General features: G+C 35.2%; 3 protein-coding genes across 4 annotated transcripts; 1 reads left to right on the forward strand and 2 right to left on the reverse strand.

Annotated features, from left to right (window-relative positions):
* The first annotated feature begins 34 nt into the window (after positions 1 to 34).
* LOC105157493 (uncharacterized) lies at positions 35 to 6,055 on the forward strand. Of its 2 annotated transcripts, XM_088878072.1 has the most exons (4): positions 35 to 2,604; positions 2,687 to 2,758; positions 3,333 to 3,814; positions 5,914 to 6,055. In XM_088878072.1, exon 1 carries the CDS (start codon positions 136 to 138, stop codon positions 2,191 to 2,193), a length of 2,058 nt encoding a protein of 685 aa, XP_088734198.1. In that variant the 5' UTR covers positions 35 to 135; the 3' UTR covers positions 2,194 to 2,604; positions 2,687 to 2,758; positions 3,333 to 3,814; positions 5,914 to 6,055. The 2 variants fall into 2 exon arrangements, with proteins under 2 accessions (XP_088734198.1, XP_011072200.1); XM_011073898.3 differs by lacking the exon at positions 5,914 to 6,055 and having other exon boundaries at positions 3,333 to 4,058.
* Positions 5,826 to 6,920, reverse strand: LOC105157495 (uncharacterized). The gene has a single exon (XM_011073899.3). The coding sequence runs from the start codon at positions 6,918 to 6,920 to the stop codon at positions 5,826 to 5,828; it is 1,095 nt and encodes a 364-aa protein (XP_011072201.1).
* Positions 6,921 to 14,408: 7,488 nt separating this feature from the next.
* Positions 14,409 to 18,684, reverse strand: AGD15 (ARF-GAP domain 15). The gene is made up of 10 exons (XM_011073752.3): positions 18,570 to 18,684; positions 18,257 to 18,334; positions 17,552 to 17,610; positions 17,179 to 17,269; positions 16,441 to 16,495; positions 16,073 to 16,163; positions 15,742 to 15,922; positions 15,100 to 15,277; positions 14,751 to 14,859; positions 14,409 to 14,626 (listed from the first exon to the last, which is right to left on the reverse strand). Coding segments are annotated over exons 1-9 (747 nt in total). The 5' UTR covers positions 18,582 to 18,684; the 3' UTR covers positions 14,409 to 14,626; positions 14,751 to 14,857.
* Positions 18,685 to 19,136: the final 452 nt, after the last annotated feature.

Below are 19,136 nucleotides of genomic sequence, written 5' to 3' on the forward strand. Positions count from 1 at the left end.
TATCTTGTCTCGAAAAATACAAAGACACAAATTGTTTTTACCAGATATAGAGGTGGCTGTACTTTGTTCTCAAAACATTATACTCTCTTTCTTTATCGGGTAGCTCTGCAAAACTCAAGCGCGCCGTGACGGGGGATGATCGGAGGCAGATCATCATGGAAACTGCATTTAACGGTGCAGAATAACATCCCCGTGCTTTGGACATGCATTTCTTTCTTGTGTAATGAGAATAGACGGACCCTTCAAGAACTTTACACCACCAGCGCCACTGCAACTTCCAACTCTAAAAGCAGCATTTTGTCACGCAGCAGATTTTCCTCTTTATCTGAAAAGAAAGATGATTCAGTCGCTTGTCTCAGTTTTAGTTCAACCTACGATTATAATGTACGGATGGGGGAACTGGGTCGTCGGGGAAACGTCAGTGCAGCATGCAAACTGTTCGAAAGCATGCCGGAACGAGACAAGGTGTCTTATGCTTCCATGATCAGTATTTATCTCAAGAACGAGGAGTTTCAGAAAGCTGAGAGGCTTTACTATGAAATTCCTGATGGTATGAGTAGCATTGTGGCGGACTCTGCTATGGTGCATGCATATGCTAAGGTTGGTAGAATGGATAGAGCGAGGGAGATATTTGATGAAATGCCCGAGAGGAATGCATTTTCTTGGACTAGTTTGATCTCAGGATATTTTAAACTAGGGAGAGTTGGCGAGGCTCTTAAGCTTTTTGGGGAAATGCCTGAAAGCCAAAAAAATGAGATTACATGGACTAATGTGGTTTTGGGTTTAGGACGAAATGGATTGATTGATGAAGCGCGAAGTGCTTTTGATCTGATGCCTGTGAAAAATGTCGTTGCATGGACATCGATGATCAAGGCTTATGTTGAGAATGATCTGGTTGATGAGGCACTCAAACTCTTTCATGAGATGCCACAGTATAATTTGTACTCTTGGAACATTATTATTTATGGGCTTTTGGATGAGAGTAGAGTAAATGAAGCTAAGGAACTATTTGATTCGATGCCTTGGAGGAATACTGTTTCTTGGACTACTATGGTCACAGGTCTTGCTAGAAACGGGATGGTTGAATTAGCAAGGAGATACTTTGATCAAATGCCAAATAAGGATGTTTCAGCATGGAATGCAATGATCACAGCTTATACTGATGTAGGTCGAATGGGTGAGGCAAGTGAGCTTTTTAAGTTAATGTCTGGTAGAAATATCGTGACTTGGAATGCTATGATTGATGGGTATGCGAAAGATCGGCAAGAGGATGAAGCCTTTAGGCACTTTATTTGGATGCTTCATAGCTGCATTAGGCCAAATGAGACAAGTCTTACTAGTGTACTAACTTCATGCAGAGGTATGGTTGGGGTGTTACAAGTTCATGGGCTTGTTGTGCATCTTGGTTTTGAGAAAGAAAGAGCAATGGCTAATACACTGATTACCATGTATTACAGAAGTGGTGATGTTACCTCTGCTCGGACTGCATTTGACAGTCTTGAGGCAAAGGATGTTGTAACATGGACTGCAATGATATTGGCATATTCTAATCATGGATTTGGTTTACAGGCACTGCAGGCATTTGCTAAGATGTTACGATCAGGACACACACCGGATGAGATTACTCTAGTAGGAGTCTTGTCGGCATGTAGTCATGCTGGCCTTGTCAAGAAAGGTCAAATGATTTTTGACTCCATGACGACTTATGGTTTAGAACCTATGCCAGAGCACTACTCTTGCCTTGTTGACATCCTAGGACGAGCTGGGCTGGTGAATGAAGCCATGAAAGTTGTACGTGAGATGCCTCCAGACAAATATGATGGTGCAGTTCTTGGGGCATTGCTTGGAGCTTGTAGGTTGCATGGAAATGAGGGGCTGGTTGATCATATAGGTGATGAGCTAATAGCGCTTGAGCCAGCTAGCTCTGGTGGATATGTGCTATTGGCAAATGTTTATGCCGCATCTGGAAAGTGGGATAAGTTTTCAGAATTAAGAAAGAAAATGAAGGAAAGGGAAGTGAAAAAAGTGCCTGGTTTCAGTCAAATTGAAGTTAACGGCAAGAGTCACGTATTTCTGGTGGGTGACAGATCTCATTCTGAAATGAAGGAGATTTACATGTTGCTGCATGAGAAACTTCTTCCTCAGATGCAAGATATTGGTCACGAAATTGCAAATATCCCTGCAGTATTATAGTTTGAGAATGGATCAGTCAGTTTTTTATCTTCAATCATCTTCTAAACCTCACTGAAGATAAGTAGCATTTGAGAGGTAACAAGAACATAGATTGGTAGTGGTGATGCATCTGAAGTTTAGGTGATCAGCACAAGAACCATGGGGGTTCATGCATTTTTGTCTCTCAATGAGTATCAAAGTAGGATTTGAACATCAATCAGGTTGATGAATTGAAGAAGGTAGGTTGGTAGTGGGGATGTATCTGAAGTTTAGGTGATTTTTGTTTTTCAATGAGTAAGCAAGGGAGGATTTGAACATCAACCAGTATGATGAATTGACCTTCGCTCCTAGAAACTGAGGCAGAGAATATTGGAGGCATTACTTTCAAGTTTGAGAAACTTTATGAAAGAGTTTTAAAATCATTTTCTTGAGGTATTATGTGTTGGCATGTCTTTTGGGTGTAGTCTCTGAGTGTTTATAATTAATAAGGATCTGGTCTTGGTTGAATTTTCAGGGATAGATGTTCATGCAAGATGTGAAGATCCACGACAGCATGAGCTAACCCCTTTATGTCTGCAATTAACAGGTGATCAGCAGTCTTCAATATCATGGAATTTCCGGAGCAATGTGGATAATGATGGTTTACTTGTGAATTTTTTATTATTAGTTATTATTATTTTGAACTTTTATATGAAAAGACACCATTTGCCTTCCCCATTACCATATAATCCCCGATTTTCCTCTTGTCCTTGTTTTGTCCTATTTCACCAATAATATATCCAGCCACAGAAATCATCTTATTTTACCCCCATGCTATGCAGGCTACTTAGTCATCTCTATGTAATTAAGATAACTGTGGATCATACAATAATCATTTGGAACCATAGGTTGAAACTCAAGAGAGACAAATCAGAACACTTTAATCAATAAAAGATAAACCCCTTCCAATTTTAGAATCATTTCTTAACTGCATTGAGTGTAAATGCATTAATTACTTGTGCGTATGGCAGCTTGTCTCGAAACTTCTGAAAACTGACTCTTGTACTGGTATATCCTGTTGGCTGTTGCTGTATTGAATTTATAATTTAGAAAATGCAGAGGTATTCCAGTTGGAGTCTATCCACTCACACTGAGCTTAAGTTATTAACTTTTCTTGTCAGGTTTATGTGATTTTGCTGGGATAGGATGAGTCCTGTACCATCTTGCCCTCAGTAGAAGGAAGTCTCACCAGAAGCTGTTGGAGTCACAGATCCTGCGGTGAAGGAAATTATATCAGGCACATAGATAGCAGAGTAAGACGACTCTTAAGAAGTTAGGGGAGACGCCGCGTGGGGAGAAAGTATCTCTAGCTGCGGCACTGCCAGAAAGTATCTGGTGGCTGTAGAATCCACTGGTCACCCTTGAATTCTCCATTAGCGGCTTATAGAATTGGAGAGCAATCTGTCTCCCAGCTTCAGGCTTTCCGGCTGCTGGAATCTTTGCAAAGGCAACTATGATCACTCAAGTGGAATTTAATCGAAGAACCTGTAAGTATGCGGCATAGGATGCTTACACCAAGTTAACCAACAGCGAGCCTCTTTCTGGGTCCAGCAATTGCACTTTCATGGGATGCTTACGGCTGGACTGGAGTGGTCCAACATATGTATGTTCTTACTTCGCCTAAATTGATTTCTCAAGCCCAGTGGATTCTTTTTAGTGAAAGCATTTTCTCATCATCTCAAGTCACTCTACTTTTTTCACATTCATACTGTTCAAACATACTGTAAACAAATGTTAAATTATTATTGAACCATGGCTAAATCATGTTTACAAACATTATCTATATCTATCTGTATTTATATTTTTTATATAAAAGTGTGAATCACTTAAAAAGTTTCTTTCTCTTTTTTATTGGATTAAGTTAATCTTGTAAAATGATATACTTATTAATTTCTATTAACTAATATTTATTGCTTTTCCCATTATAGTTATTTAGTCATTTTTTTTTTGTTTATTATATTCACAATATAATGTACTTACTTGATAAAAAATACTCCTATGATATAACATGAGATGACAAAAAAAAAAATATGAAAACTGGAACGATTTAATGTTGAGAAATTTTCTGGCATAAATATAAATTAGAATTGGTTAGATCACTTAACATATTAAAATAGATAAAATGACGAATGAAAATCAATTAAATGAATTGTCATATAAAATGAATATTTTAAAGAGTAACGTAGATTAAAAGAAAAAAGAGAATCAATTAAATCACTTATCATCTAAAGTGAACATTTTTTTTATAGTAAGATAAATTAAAATATAATTTGAGCATTTGAGATATAATTATTGTGTATGTTATATGATTTTTTAATCATTTATAATAGGGATAATTATATTTACACACCACTCACCTACTGTCTTTTACACAAACCATTCCTATCTTTTAAAAAATTACAAAAACCACCCTGACAGCCTTTAAAATCCAAAAATACATCTATAAACTAGGTCAACTGTTAAAATAATTTTTCAACAACAGAAATGCCCTTAAGGGTGTTTCTGTAATTATCAAAAGGTAGAAGGGGTGTCAAAGTAATATTTATGCTTTTTGCATATTGCACCATTCGTTCTCGGTTTTTAGCATATTTCAAGCCTATATTTTGCATTCCATGAATATTTATCATTCTCACATCATATTTTACCATTATTTTAACTTTATTCAAGTTTTTCCTTTTATTTCTTCTTAAATCATTATTGACTTAAGTATCGGAGTGCTAACCTCTGTTTTACAGGGCTAGTCCTTCGATAATCTTAAAATTTTCTTAAAGATCTTTCGACCCTTGTGGTGTGGCCAAATTTCTGGTACGCATCAATATTAGTTCTTAAACAAATTAATAGTTCTTACAAATTACATTTTTCAAAACGATTCAAAGTTTATAACATGTTTATAATTTTTATAACTATCTTTTATCAAATTAATAAATAATAAGATAAATATTGACTGTCCACGTGGACGACGTGGGTGCACTTAAAAAAATAGGATACGTCCCTATTACAAAAGAAAATTGAAAATAAAAAATCAATTAAGTCACTTAATTTTGACTGGTTCAAACTTCCTAGTAAAGTTCATAAAGTAAATATATCAAACTGATAATAAAATAGTTAACTATGAATAAGAAAGATGATATTGAAACTCAAATGACGAAGATGATAAACAATTACATAAAAAAAATAAAACTTAATAAAGCCATAAGCAATATCAAAGATGAGGTCCCTGTCCAGTGTCAAATCCTAATCAAACATTATCCAGCCCAGACAAAGAGAGCCAACATATCCTTCAAAGACAATCTCTCTGTTTTTTTCAACTTTTTTAGCTTAGACACTGAAACAGTTGCTAAGTTATAAATAGAACTCAACACAAGAATACCAATGATTGCTGCACTGCCATAGAAATGGGATTTTTGCACTTAGAATATACAAATCTTTGTGAAATTTAAACAACAACACCTACTTTAATATTGAACACTGCCAAATTCTTCAAATACATGTATGTAGTTGATGTCAGATGGTAGAGATCCTGATGACTAATTTACAATGGCCATCTTATGTCAAATAGAGACAATCAAGAAGCAGAGAAATACCTGTATTTGCATGTAATGAAAAACTGAGACCTAGAGTCCTTGGTTGAACTTCTCTAAGAACCTTTTATGAGATTCTTGCCTTTGTAACCTTATACTGTCATTGAATTTCTTGATGAAGGCCTCAAATTGCTTGTTGAGCTCGGTGATGCTCATCGAAGGATCCCTCCTGAGGCCTCCTCGACGTGTTACAGAAACTGCATCATTGAAAGTCACAGCTTTCCTCAGCTCCTTCCATTTAGGGGTTGACGGCAGCAACTCCTCTGAGTCGAGGCGTTGCACCGAAGCAGTGCTTCTTCTTGGAGGCACGTCCCACGTTTCGCTCTTTTTCAGCTGTTCTCTCTTAGGCCTTTGCTGTCCTCCTCCAGTTATCGCCTTCCATGTCGCGTCCAGTGTGTCTTCATCCTCGTTCTCTTTGTAGTCTGAGAGATCGCTTGCTGCTTCCTCCTCCTCCTTGAACACTTCCTTCCCTTTTCTTGGAAGAGGAGGAAAATCTGTAGTAACCATTATTTCTTTAATGGAATCTGATAACAAGTCTGGTGTGGAGTTAAGTGAACATGCTATTTTCTTGATTTCATTGACTTCTGCAATGAGGACTTCATGAAGAGAGGAAAGTGTGGCTTTTTCACTAAGATTTTCTTCTGTACTATTAGGCCAAATTTCTGTTGTTGATATTGGTGTTGCTGGTGGTTCCTCTGTCACCTCGGTGTAATCTCGAGGTGGTGATGGTGGCGGAGTGACTTCACCGACATCCCTTGACGGTGGTGGTGAAACTACCAATGATTCAGCAAACTGCATATCATGGTCATCAAATATAACCTTAATTCCACCATATTCGTCCTCGTTTTCGCGGTGGTGGAAAGCAGAGGAGGCAGCTATCAACACAATCATGAAGTTGATCATGATGCAAATGTATAGAGGAGAAGACAAGAAACAGCTGAGACAACTCCAGAATCCCACCAAGCTGGGGAACACAATCTCACATGAGTAAGGCACAACAGCCCCTTTCACCATCACAAGAGTAGAAATCAGCCCTGCTGACAGCAGCAGCAGCTCCAAGGCCTTAATGGAAGCCTTCAGCATTCTGCTATTGCTCTGTGGCAAACTCTCCACAAACAACAATGCCATTTTCAACCAACGCCCTTTTGAAGCTAGACCTGGCCTCAGTACAACTCCTCCACAAAGACAACAAAGAGAGCAGACATTCTTGTCTTTTGTTGTCTTTACAGACTAGCAACTGCTCAGAATATTACAAGAACTTGCAAGTTAAAAACACAAAAGAGAGAGCAACAGCTGAAGAAGGGGTTTAAGTACTGAACAAGCTGATTATTACATCCTCTGATTAAATCCTGGCCCTTCTTGTCCCTTTTTCTTGATTATGTTTACTTTTTTTTCTTTCCTAATCAGCAACATCTCTAACCATCTTGTTGACCTGCCATTAAAATTTTACAAGGGTGGGACTTAAATATTGTGGCTTTTGTACACTTCTCATCAACTTCTCCAGTCTTTGACATTACCTCAGTTTTAATCACAAAGTTAAGGTTTCCTAATTACGAGATTCGTTAACTGTTAATTGTAACAGCTATCAATGGTTTAGATAAGGGATAATTTGCTTTATTTTTTAAAACACAACAGGAATAAACTTCATTTTTCTCGACGATTCTTAATTATATAATTGCTTAGTTAATATTATTGAAAATTAGGATTGATATTCTAATTAAAATACCAAAATAGAAAGAGATATGAGTAAAAAGATTGAAGTTGGTAATGGGCTGATCATTCATCAAATAGACATTATAGAAATGTTAAGTAATGGGAGATATTTTGGTGGTCTTTTTGTAAGAAATGACTTTGTGTATATATATATACCAGTGATGTAACTTAAATCAATAGTCAAATTGAGCATTGCTGTCAGATGAAGTATTTTTTAAAACATTATGAAAATTACCCTGAAATTGGCCAATATTAATTAGTATTAATCCAATAGTTGTCTTGGAAAATCTTATGAGATAACTCATTAATCTAATAGTAATTAAGTTAGTCTGTGAGTCAAAATCCACTAATGTTGCTATTTCACAATAGACATCAATGTGTTACTTTTAAATTATTTGTCACAAATCTTACATGATTTTATTCAATTTACAATTAAAAAGACTGATCATTCTTTTTTTTAAGTGAGTCGATTATATAAAATTACTCGAGATCATAACAATTTGCCTAGCCTAGCTATCCCAACGTGATGGGGATGTCGTAAGAAAGAGGAGATTAAACAAAGCTTTACCAGTTGGTCGCATGGTAGGTCGTTAATCGAAGAGCAAAAGAACATCTACAAGGTCGTAGGCCAAGGTTGTGGAATCATATGTGGCATATTGTGGCTTGATGACGTCTCAATCGGGCTAAGCGGACCCGGATCCAACCCACAATACTCCTCGAACAGGTGTCTGTCGAAGAAACAACTTAGTCATTGCATGGGTTAGCATGGAGGTGACACATGTTCCGAAGGTGGGCCCCAGTCCCCATTGTCTATAAATACTCCAACCCACAGTGAGGGAATGTACACATTCTACACACATTACTCACTTATTTAGATCGCCAGCATTTTACCTTCGACCCAAGTATCTGACTTAAGCATCGGAGTATTGTCGTCGGGACGATCCCGACTAGTTTTTTGTTTTATTTTCAGATAACAGATCCAAATTGGTGACGTGGGAAGGTCATGATCGTTGATCGTGGTCAAACGTGATCGAGGCGGATCACAACGTCTTCGTAGAACTATCAGTCCAGAAATAGCTAAAACATAGGCGGCACCAGCAGCAATCGACTTAGGACTTAGATTTTATTGGAACAAAATTGTTGTCGAAGGAGATTGTGCTAACCTTATCATGCAACTGGTAGATAGCGGAGGCTACTCGTCTTCCATGGAAGTTCTAATCCACGACATCTTCACACTCTATCCATGTTTTCTCTTGCTCATTTCCTTTAGTTCGTAGACAAGAAAATTGTGTTGCATATTCTCTAGCACGCTCTGCTGTTAATTTTGCTAAAGGTCATACGGATCTTCCTCTTCATTGTATTGAACGTCTATCGGAAGATTTATCTAGTTTATAATATCTTTCATTTATCGTAGAAAAAAGAAATCACACTATATAAAACATATATATATATATATAATTCCTAGTTAGGACAAAATTGGAGTTGTCTAGCTAACTAGGGTTTAATTACCTATATATATATAGATGGACAATTTAATTTTGGTAGGTAGGTTAAAGGGTCATGATTAATAGACGTAGACAAAAACATAGCACTAATGTTATGGTTAATTATAATTAGGATCCCACCATATATATATATATATATGATTACATAGATTGCATTAATGTATGGATTAAATGCAATTTTGTTCCTTTAACTATAGTCAAATCCCGTTTTAGTTTTTTAACTTGTTAGGATTTGGATTTGGTCCTCTATGTATTTTAATTGCTCAATTTTGGGACTTTTTTGGCCAAAAAAGTATCCAGTTTGCCAGAAAATCAATCCATTTTCGCCCTAGTTTCACCACAATCTTCTTTCTAAAAAATCGCCACCGTCACTCAAAATTATCGAGAGCCATATATACCGTTCGACTCCCAAGCTCAAGACGAACAAAACCCTTCAATCAATTTCAGGTTTCGATCACCACAAAGATTGGACTTTCACCTTCACCGCTTTAGCCTCTTCGTGTCGATTCGCCAAGGTCCGTACGAACGGCGGTCACGGACCACCATAGTTCAACTCGCCTCTTCTTTGCGAGTCTAACGAGATAAGTCTCAGCCATTTTCATCAACGTGGTGCGGAGATCCAAGTATTTGAAGTTCACGACCACCGTCTGAACGATTCTTGATCGCGAACTACCACCCCTCTTTTTCCGCCACCTTCTTTCTAAAAATTTGCCACCATCACTCAAAATTGTCGAGAGCCACATATACCGTTCGACTCCCAAGCTCAAGAGGAACAAAATCCCTCAATCAATTTCAGGTTTCGATCACCATAAGGATTGGACTTTCACCTTCACCGCCGCAGCCTCTTCACGTCGATTCGCCGCGATCCGTACGAACGGCAGTCGCGAACCACCACAGTTCAACTCACCTCTTCCTTGCGAGTCTAACGAGATAAGTCCCATCCATTTTCATCAACGTGGTGCGGAGATCCAAGGATTTGAACTTTACGGCCACCTTCCGGCGGACTGGATATTTTTGCAACAAAAATAGTTCAAAAATTGAGCAATTAAAATACACCAAATTCAAACCCTAACAAATTAAAGAACTAAAATAGGATTTGACTATAGTTAAAGAACCAAAATTGCATATACTCCTTAATGTATGCTACCTTAAATTATGCTAAAGATCAAAACTATTTAAATATTTGTTTGAATAAGAACAGACTCGACATCGTTTTGAATTTCTTTTTCTGTTTTCTTTTTCTAATTTGAATTTGATATGTGATATTAATTTAATATCCTTTTTCTTATATATACAGAGAATATGAATTAATACAATTAGGTGTACATCATGAGCTCAACACATTATTTAATTACTAATCACTTATTGATATTGATTATGAAGATTTGAATTATAAGTTGTAATAATTTTTATTAGATATTGATAGAATAGAAATGATTGTAATTAATTTATTTTAATTAATAATAATTTATCACTTTTATTAAAAAAATAAAAAATTATTTCAAAATTTTGTTTTAATTAAGCTGCAATTTGTAATTTAGGCTAATTTTAAAATATAATGTGAGATGCACATATCAAATAATATAAATATGAAATTAAAAATCCATTTAACTCATATATATATATATATATATATATATATATATAGTGGTGTGGGTGTGAGTGCGGGTGCAGGTGCGTGGGCGGTGGTGGTGGTGGTGGCGGGCCACCACTCGCGGCGGCGGCCATGGCTTTTGAATTATATATATAGGGGAATAAAGAGTTTTGATGGATGGGGGGTCCCTTTGGCTTTGAGTGGCCTACACATATAAAAGGGGTAAGTGCTGGAATTAGCTACCAATTCAGGAGACACAGCGCTGCGCATGCTTTGCTTGCTTAATTATGTCTTTACTTAGCGAAAAATTTTAATTCAAATCAAGTTTGATTGAATTTAAATTAATTAGATTAAATAGAATTTTTTTTCTGTATTAAGAAAAATAAGCAATTTACCATCTGTAAAAAATAAAATAATAATTTATCTCTGCAAAAAATAAAATAGCAACTTACCCCTTATGTTATCAGAAATAACACCTCTTGACACGTTTTGTGAATTACACATATGCTTTTTATTATTATTATTTACACTGAATAAATAGAACCGAACAGAGTTATGAACTGTTGAATCATATATGATAATATGCTTTTTATTATTATTATTTACACTCACACACCTAACACTTGTACAAACCCAAGATTCAAACACGAGATCTCTTATAGAAAAATTTTGTACTCGAACCATTAAACTGTTCTCAAGAACATTACACTCTGTCCATGATTTGGAACCCTGGCTTCAATTCATACTATGTCAGCAAGTTTTCTGAAAATTGCAAAACTTCAGGAATGGATTAGTGGGGAAATTTATGACTCTTGGCAAAGCAACCCTCACTTGAAAAGAGGAGATATTCTGGAGTTAAAATTCGTATCAACAACTCCAGAAATAGTAGAAAAGCGGTCTCATGCAGCATTCCATTTCATCAAGCTGTAGAGACAAGACATAGTAGTTTTAAAAAAATTAAAGTTTCCTCGGGAGAAACTCCCTTGGTATCAGCTATTAGTGAAAACGAAATCTCTACCAAACGAGCTTGGGGATTATGGGTATGTCTCATTGAGATGGACAAAGTCAAGTATCCATTCAAAATTTTCTCAAACAAAGTGAATGGATCATTCCTATTAAACTCCATGACGGGAAAAAGTACTAAGTTCGCAGAAAGTTTATTTGAAAAGAAGAGGATGTTGATCTGGAAAAATAAGCTACCAGCGATCGAAACAACAAGGATAAAGACGTCCAACATGTTGCATGTCGGGCAATTGCAAAGCCATCATGACCACTAGCTGGAAAGAATGAAGGATGATGAATGCAATTACATCATTTGGAAAGGACAAAGTGATAAAAAACGTAATGACGTCATCAAAGATAAGTTTGAAGTCCGGAGACGATTATAAATAAGAAAGCAGTGAAGCAGATAGGGATCATCATAAATCTTCTCCAACTCTTCAAAGCATCATATTTTGAGTGTCAAATCTTTGTAATTTTTCGAATTCTTAGTTTATGTGGGTTTCCCCAATGAGTCAAGTCCTCTATCCTATGAGAAACTAAACAGTTGTCTCATCCTACGGAAGAAATAATATCTATGTAATATTTCATATATTTCTTCAATAAAATTTATTGTCCAGAATTTTATTAGGTCCCTCTAGTAGAGTGTCTTTTATGCCCTAAGGTTGAAAATGAAATAGAGTTGTGTTGTTTGTTGCTGAAGGAGCGAAGTTCCTGCGAACCATCTGCTGCGGTAGTGTAGTTAGATGAAATTCGTAAAATCGAGGGTTTTGAATACTAGAAAATAAGGCGGTCAGAAAAAGGTACGAAATTATGAGGGCTTAATTTTATTTCGGGGAGCATGCTGGGTCAAACTAAGAACATGTGTATGGATCATAAGGGTTTTTTAAAATAGAAGGACAAAATAGGCATTAATTTGTCCTAATCTGGCTAAAGGACCAAAATCGCGCAGATTTAAAAGATAAAGGACCAAATTGGCAAGCTAAAAAGATAGAGGACCAAATCGGAAAAATGCTAAAGATACAGGACCAAAATTGCTTTAAAGCCTATTTTTTATTAATAAAATTTATATTTAATATATTTACTTTATAAAATAATATTTAATCAATTGCAAATCAACTGCAAATGCAAAGATAGCGCGTGTAATGCACTGCTTGGTGTAGGGGGTATTTTGCTTTATTTATAAAAAACATAGGGAGATAATTTACTAAATTTTTTCTTGTCACATGGGGGTATTTACACATTTCTCTTAACACAGAGAGTATTATATTTTTTTCTAAACCAAATATATGATAAATAAAATATATTTATAATATAATTGATGTATAATTTAAAACAATACGAATTATATAATAAATATATCACATTTAATGGTGATTGAATAAGAATTATTCTTGCTTTGCTTTGCTTATAAGATTAATTCTGAGTATGGTATGATAAGGTTTGAGATGATGACAGCCTAGGTAGGTACATGGGGGTAGCTTTGATGTCAAGCCAACCATGTATTCACTATCTACTAGCAAAGCCCTACCCTTTTATTTTAACTAATTTATTTCACCTACCCCTATTTTAGAATTAGGACCAAAACATATATATATATATAGACAAAGAAAAAGGGACAATTAATGATGTTGTTTGCACCACCACTGTAAGAAAAAAAATTAATAATTCATTATTAAAATAATTACATTAACATCATCACCAATAATCTATAGTAAGTGATAATACCTATATTATTTTATCATAACATGGTTTTAAAATATTAAAATATATTTAAGTATCTAATGTATTATTTTAGAATTAATCTTATATATATATAATTTAATATTATTAGTATGTGATGATGTTTACTAGTGAGAAGATGATGGAAAAAAGAAATACAAAGATACGGACTCTGCTTCAATTTTCAGTGGCAAAATTCCAATCCATCCCTTTTAGACAATAAATAATTTCTATGTGTGTGTGTGTGTTTTAAAATAATAATAATAAAGATTAAGTAGTTGATTACCAATTCAAGTGATGAATATGATTCAGCAATGTGATATCACTTTGCTATGTCTAAACACATCATCATCATCTGTTGTGCTTCTCTTCCTTTTTGGTCAAAATATACACTTTTATTTTATTTGTCTTCAATTTATAAATGAGAATAATCAAAGACTTAGAGGGAGTTGAGTCAATCTTTAATCCTTTTAGGTGTACGCTCACCTCATTCTATCTAACTCATTACAAAAATTATGTATGTAACAATTTTTATATCTCCAAATTATCTTTCATACTAAATTTATTTCAACTGTTGGATCGCTTATGATAAGTTCTTCTGCTAGTAATAATTCCATTTGAATACTATTTGAGTAGATGATACGAAATCATTTTGTAAGTATCCAGTGAGTTATCAAAAATACTGCATCAAAGTTATAGGTTTTAATCAAATTGAGTTATCACCTGTTGAATCATATATGATAATATTCTTTTTTTTTTTATTGTTATTTACACCCACGTACCTAACACTTGTACAAACCCAAGATTCAAACACGACATCTCTTATAGAGAAGTCTTGTGCTCGAATCTTTGGACTGTTTCTGACAACGTTACAGTCCCGTTGCAGTAGTATTCAAGTGGATGGCAACAACATCATTTTATATCTCTATTGGTTGCTAGGTGGCAAGAAAGTTGGTTTCTAAGACAAGTTCATACGTGCTATAGTCATTTACTCAGTTCCTTGCAGAATTTAGTGCCCATCTCCACTCACTGTCCCAACAATGTGAAAATCAAGAAGAAAATGGATAAGGTAGCCAGGGAACATAAGCAGATCAAAGACTAGCATTGTGGTAAGAGAATGGATATCAGCATATTCTACAATTTTAAAGTAGAAACAATTTTCATCCACAATGTATAAGAAAATTAAAAAGATCCCTAAACATGTTTTTTGGGACAACCACTGAGATCTCTAATTCCACTGGACTAGCCCAACTCAAGTCCAATTCTCAGTTCATCAACTCCTCAACGTTTGAAGTTTTAACCTGCACGACAGCGCCAAGGTGACATAACAAAGAACACAGTGTTACTCAAAACAACGTTGAAGAAAATTCCTAGGTTCTAGGATGAAGCAAACTCAAGAAAACTACGTTTATTTTGAAGATGTACCTTTTCTATAATGTCAAGAGTTGCTACTTTTCTCCCCATGAACTGCAAAGTATGCCACTGAAGAAATTCTCAGAGATAAAAGAGATCTCCTATGTTTGGTCATCAGCTCCTAAAACCAAATTTAGGTCGAGAAAAATATATCATCAGCACAGTCTTCAAGTAATGTAAATGGAATATCAATGTTGAGGAGATTTAGGTGTCTACCAAAGTTTAACTCCAATCATTGTAATAATTGTTAAAAAATACGCATTTTCATGCATATTTCAACCATTGCATGTATACATGATTTATCAAAATTCTAAAAACCGAACAGGATATTCAGAAAGTATGCTGCTGCGATTGTTCTTACACTCAAAAGTTGCCCAGCGTGATGGTGGCACAACTGTCCGTTCTTGTTTTGCATCCGATACGTAGAGCAGACTGAACAGATCCGTAGTAGCATCGACATTTTTACTAGACATATCGTTTTCAGCAGTAAACCCATTTGGGGGAGCTGAAGCCACGTCGCTCATCAAATCTAAAGAAGCCTGGTTAACATGGAAAATATTTCATATCATGCTCATGCCAAAATCAGTAGAAATCGTAAACAAAATTAGAGTACTAAAGTAACCAAGTGCTGCAGCCATTCAACCATCTATCATTAGTTTCCTTATGCTAAAATATCATCCTTACCTCATTCAAATTCTTCCTATTCTCATTGTTGTCTGTACCTTGGATGCATGTTTAAATGTTGTTACTTACACTTCTACTTAGTATACTATCTGGAACTCTATCAGTTGAATATCGTTTAAGTTAGTCAACATTTATTGATCAGATCAAGTAAACCAAAAACCTTTGCAAACTCACCAGTTCTCCCCCAGATAATATGTGTAAAGGAAATTATCTAATTAAGTACCACGCAGTTCACGGGATTTAACGACAATTGTTGTACTGATTGTTTCAGAATATGTATTTCAAGCAGATACATATAAGCTCAATGATTAAAATATACCCCACGATTTCGTGCTGTGGGAGGCATTTGGGCCAAGCCCTTGGAGAAAATATCTTCATCCAAAGAGTACTTTCTTGCTTTTTTCGGAATTCCTCTTCCAGAGGGACCTACAGATATCTCTTGGCTGACTTCAAGTGCTGGTTGCATGGACGTTTTCGATGCCCATTTTTTTTGCACATACCTGGAACCAACAATTAATGTAGTAAAAAGGAACCAAACGTCAAAAAATCAAAAGAAAAAAAATGTTTTCAGAGTTTAGAGCTAAAAGAAGGCACACGAAACAAGAAACCATGCATTGTACATTCTTGCAAAAATTTGAAGATGTAGTTACTTGGCATTAATAAATTTTTCAATGGGATTTCGGTCAAAGTCTGGTGATAGTTCTGCTTCCCAGTAATCATTGGACTTTTTGTTCCCCATCACTGCATGAAAAGAGCAAAGAAAGAATTATTGCAATACTGAAATTATATTGATGTTTCCATACTTGTACAGCTTTCTGGATGTCTGTCTCCAACAGTTGATATTCTCGCTACATTGGGTAGATATAAAGATTAAAGTTTAATGAACACATTTTCTTTTCAGTTTCAGCTAGTTTGTCTTGTAACCTTCAATTGATCGTGAGTTCTGAGCTGGGCTTCATAAACAAGTGAATATGCAAAATCCCAAGCTGAATTCAGTTCATATGTAGACTTGACTTACTCTGCATAAAAACAACTTGTTCGGGAAGCCATGTGTCCAAAGTGGTAGACCGTACCTGTTGTTATGATAAAATTAAATTCAGGCAAATGCAGAATAATATAAGAGGCCAAAGTGATATATTTCACTGAAGACACACTATATTACACATTTTAAAGTATGGGAAGTACACAGAATAAAAAGGAAATGACTGCAAGATAGCATAAACTTGTAGAGGGACTTATTTGAGGTGGATTAGCACTCTTCTAGTTGTTCTATAGAGTTAAAAGTCTCCTCTTAGTTAAGAGCATATGCCAAAAGTGAATTCTTATTTTTAACAGTCAATATAAGCATTTAATTATAATATCTAATGAGAAAGGGTAAGCGGAACATCTTATTTTCAAATAGGTGAAGTAATAACATTAATGGACCTATATATATATGTGAAGAGAAACGAGAAAGAACAACGAGAGGTAATATGGCAGATTTTTTATAAAGTCACTTCTTCAGTTATTTCTTAAGAGATTTACCAAATTCAATGATCCCAATCGAGTTAGTTCTTGATCAACATTTGAAAATGTCATGAGGTAATATGGAACTAACGAACATCTAACTTGTGAAAAGTTTGCGTGGAATCATTAAGGCCCAACCACCACCCCCCTTCAATAGTACTTTTAACAAAACTAGATCTGATAAGTAAACTTCAGCTAATAACATCCATTGCCATAACACAACAGGCCATCTAGGTTGAGACATGCAAACCTTTGAGATGTGTACTCCCAGACTCCGGTGTATTCCAGAACATTGCATGCATATAAATATTCCTAGGTTGATACTTGCCCATCGTGGAGCCCTGAAATAACAGTTGAGAGTTACTCGTATCACATTAAACATCAAAACTCATCATAATTCAATCCCAAGCCTAGTGGAATGATTGAACTACCATCAAATGGCAGAGTACAGGGATGGAGCTAGATACTTTAACTAACAAAGAGATATTTTTAACTATATAAAAAGATAGTTGAAATTCATTTATTTTTGGGAGGAGGGTGCCTCTGCCAAACCCTTTACAGCTCCATCACAGGCAAAGTATGATATTGATATGGCATGTCAGAAATTGAATGGAGGGACATACCTGCTCCGGCAATCTGCACATTCCCTGTTCTCTGGTAGCTTAACGAGACCCTCCAATACCTAAAACAATTTCCCGAGAGAATAGCAAAGAACACACATTAAGAATACATTTGAATGAAAGGATGTGGATTTGAGGGAGGAATTGAAGAAAGATTTTCAAAATGACTTGGGTATTTAGAAGAATTTGAAATCCATCAGTATTTTGCAAAACATAATTTAAAATGAGAGTTGAACATTTAAAATCCTTTCTAATACGGAATGATCCAAACAAATCCAAAAGATCTGTTATTAGTGATTTGAAATTCCAATCTTAGACTATATCAATTCGAACATAATATACAAGTATTTTCAATCTTGTGTCAATAAGAGTGTCATATATCATGATCCTTGACAATATTTGATGTAGACAAATATCACTAATATTTTGTGTGTGTATTCAATAGGTTCCCTGTGAATTAGCACAAGAAAAGAAAAAAATTCAAACTTGGAGTGCTTATTTATTTCATAGTTAAGTCAATCATATTCCATAAGCTGAGAATAGCGAAGATTTGTGGTTTGGTCAGCTTCATTCCTTTCCCCTTGAAATGGGAATGAGATGTTTTTTGGAGAATCAAACAATTGACACAAATCGTTCTTCTGCATATTGCACATAAAAAATGAAGCAGAAATCATGAATGGCAATTGAAATGAAGAAGGGGGTGATGACCTTGGTGTGCTTGGCATTAAGCTCTTTGGAAACAGACGCCTTCTCATTCATGGCTCTCTCTTTAACTTTTCCCTTCTTCTGCAACGAACGATTTTCACACACAACAACGCAACACTCACAACACCATAAAAAAAAAAAAAAAATTCAAAGCAAAAAAGCACAAAAATGCGACGCACACAACACAGAGATAGAGAAAGAGAGATAAGGGAATGCTCTCTGTCTCTGTGTCTGTGTGTTTTTTCCTCTCTTTCTCTTTCTCTTTGATTTGTTCGGAAAGGATTAACTATCTAACAAGGAAGCCTACAATACATACATATATACACATATTCTGAGGACGGCATCTTCAACTCCAGTTTTAGTTCCTTCAACTTCGGGAATATGTCTTGGATCACCCTCACCCTCACCCTCACCCTCAAACACCAGCACCACCCTCATTTTATTGTCTTTTATATATTTATTTTATTTATAGAGTAGAAAAAATAAATAAAAGAAAAACTATTTTTATAATTATATACAAAATTTGTTATTTAAATTCATTTTTTTTTTTAGTTTTTTTCCCTCTTTTAAAGCTTAAAAAAAAATAGGTGCATTGGACAAAAATTTAAAAAATACCACAAATAAGAAGAAAAATAAGTTAACACATCCTACGTAGGTAAGTAATATTTTATAAATAAATTAAGATAAAATATTTATATAAATTTTGAGAAAATTGCAACCAACTCTCTTGTGATATCACAAATGAGTAAATTACTCCCTTATGAAAAAATAAATAGCAATTTACCTCCCTGTATTTTTTTAAAATACAAAAATTTACCTCTCTATGTTTTTTTAAATGAAGCAATTTACCTCCCTGTATAAGGAGGTAAATTGCTTCATTTTA

The sequence above is a fragment of the Sesamum indicum genome, linkage group LG3 (genome assembly GCF_026168435.1).
Source record: "Sesamum indicum cultivar Baizhima isolate 11 linkage group LG3, ASM2616843v1, whole genome shotgun sequence".
Classification (NCBI taxonomy): domain Eukaryota; kingdom Viridiplantae; phylum Streptophyta; class Magnoliopsida; order Lamiales; family Pedaliaceae; genus Sesamum; species Sesamum indicum.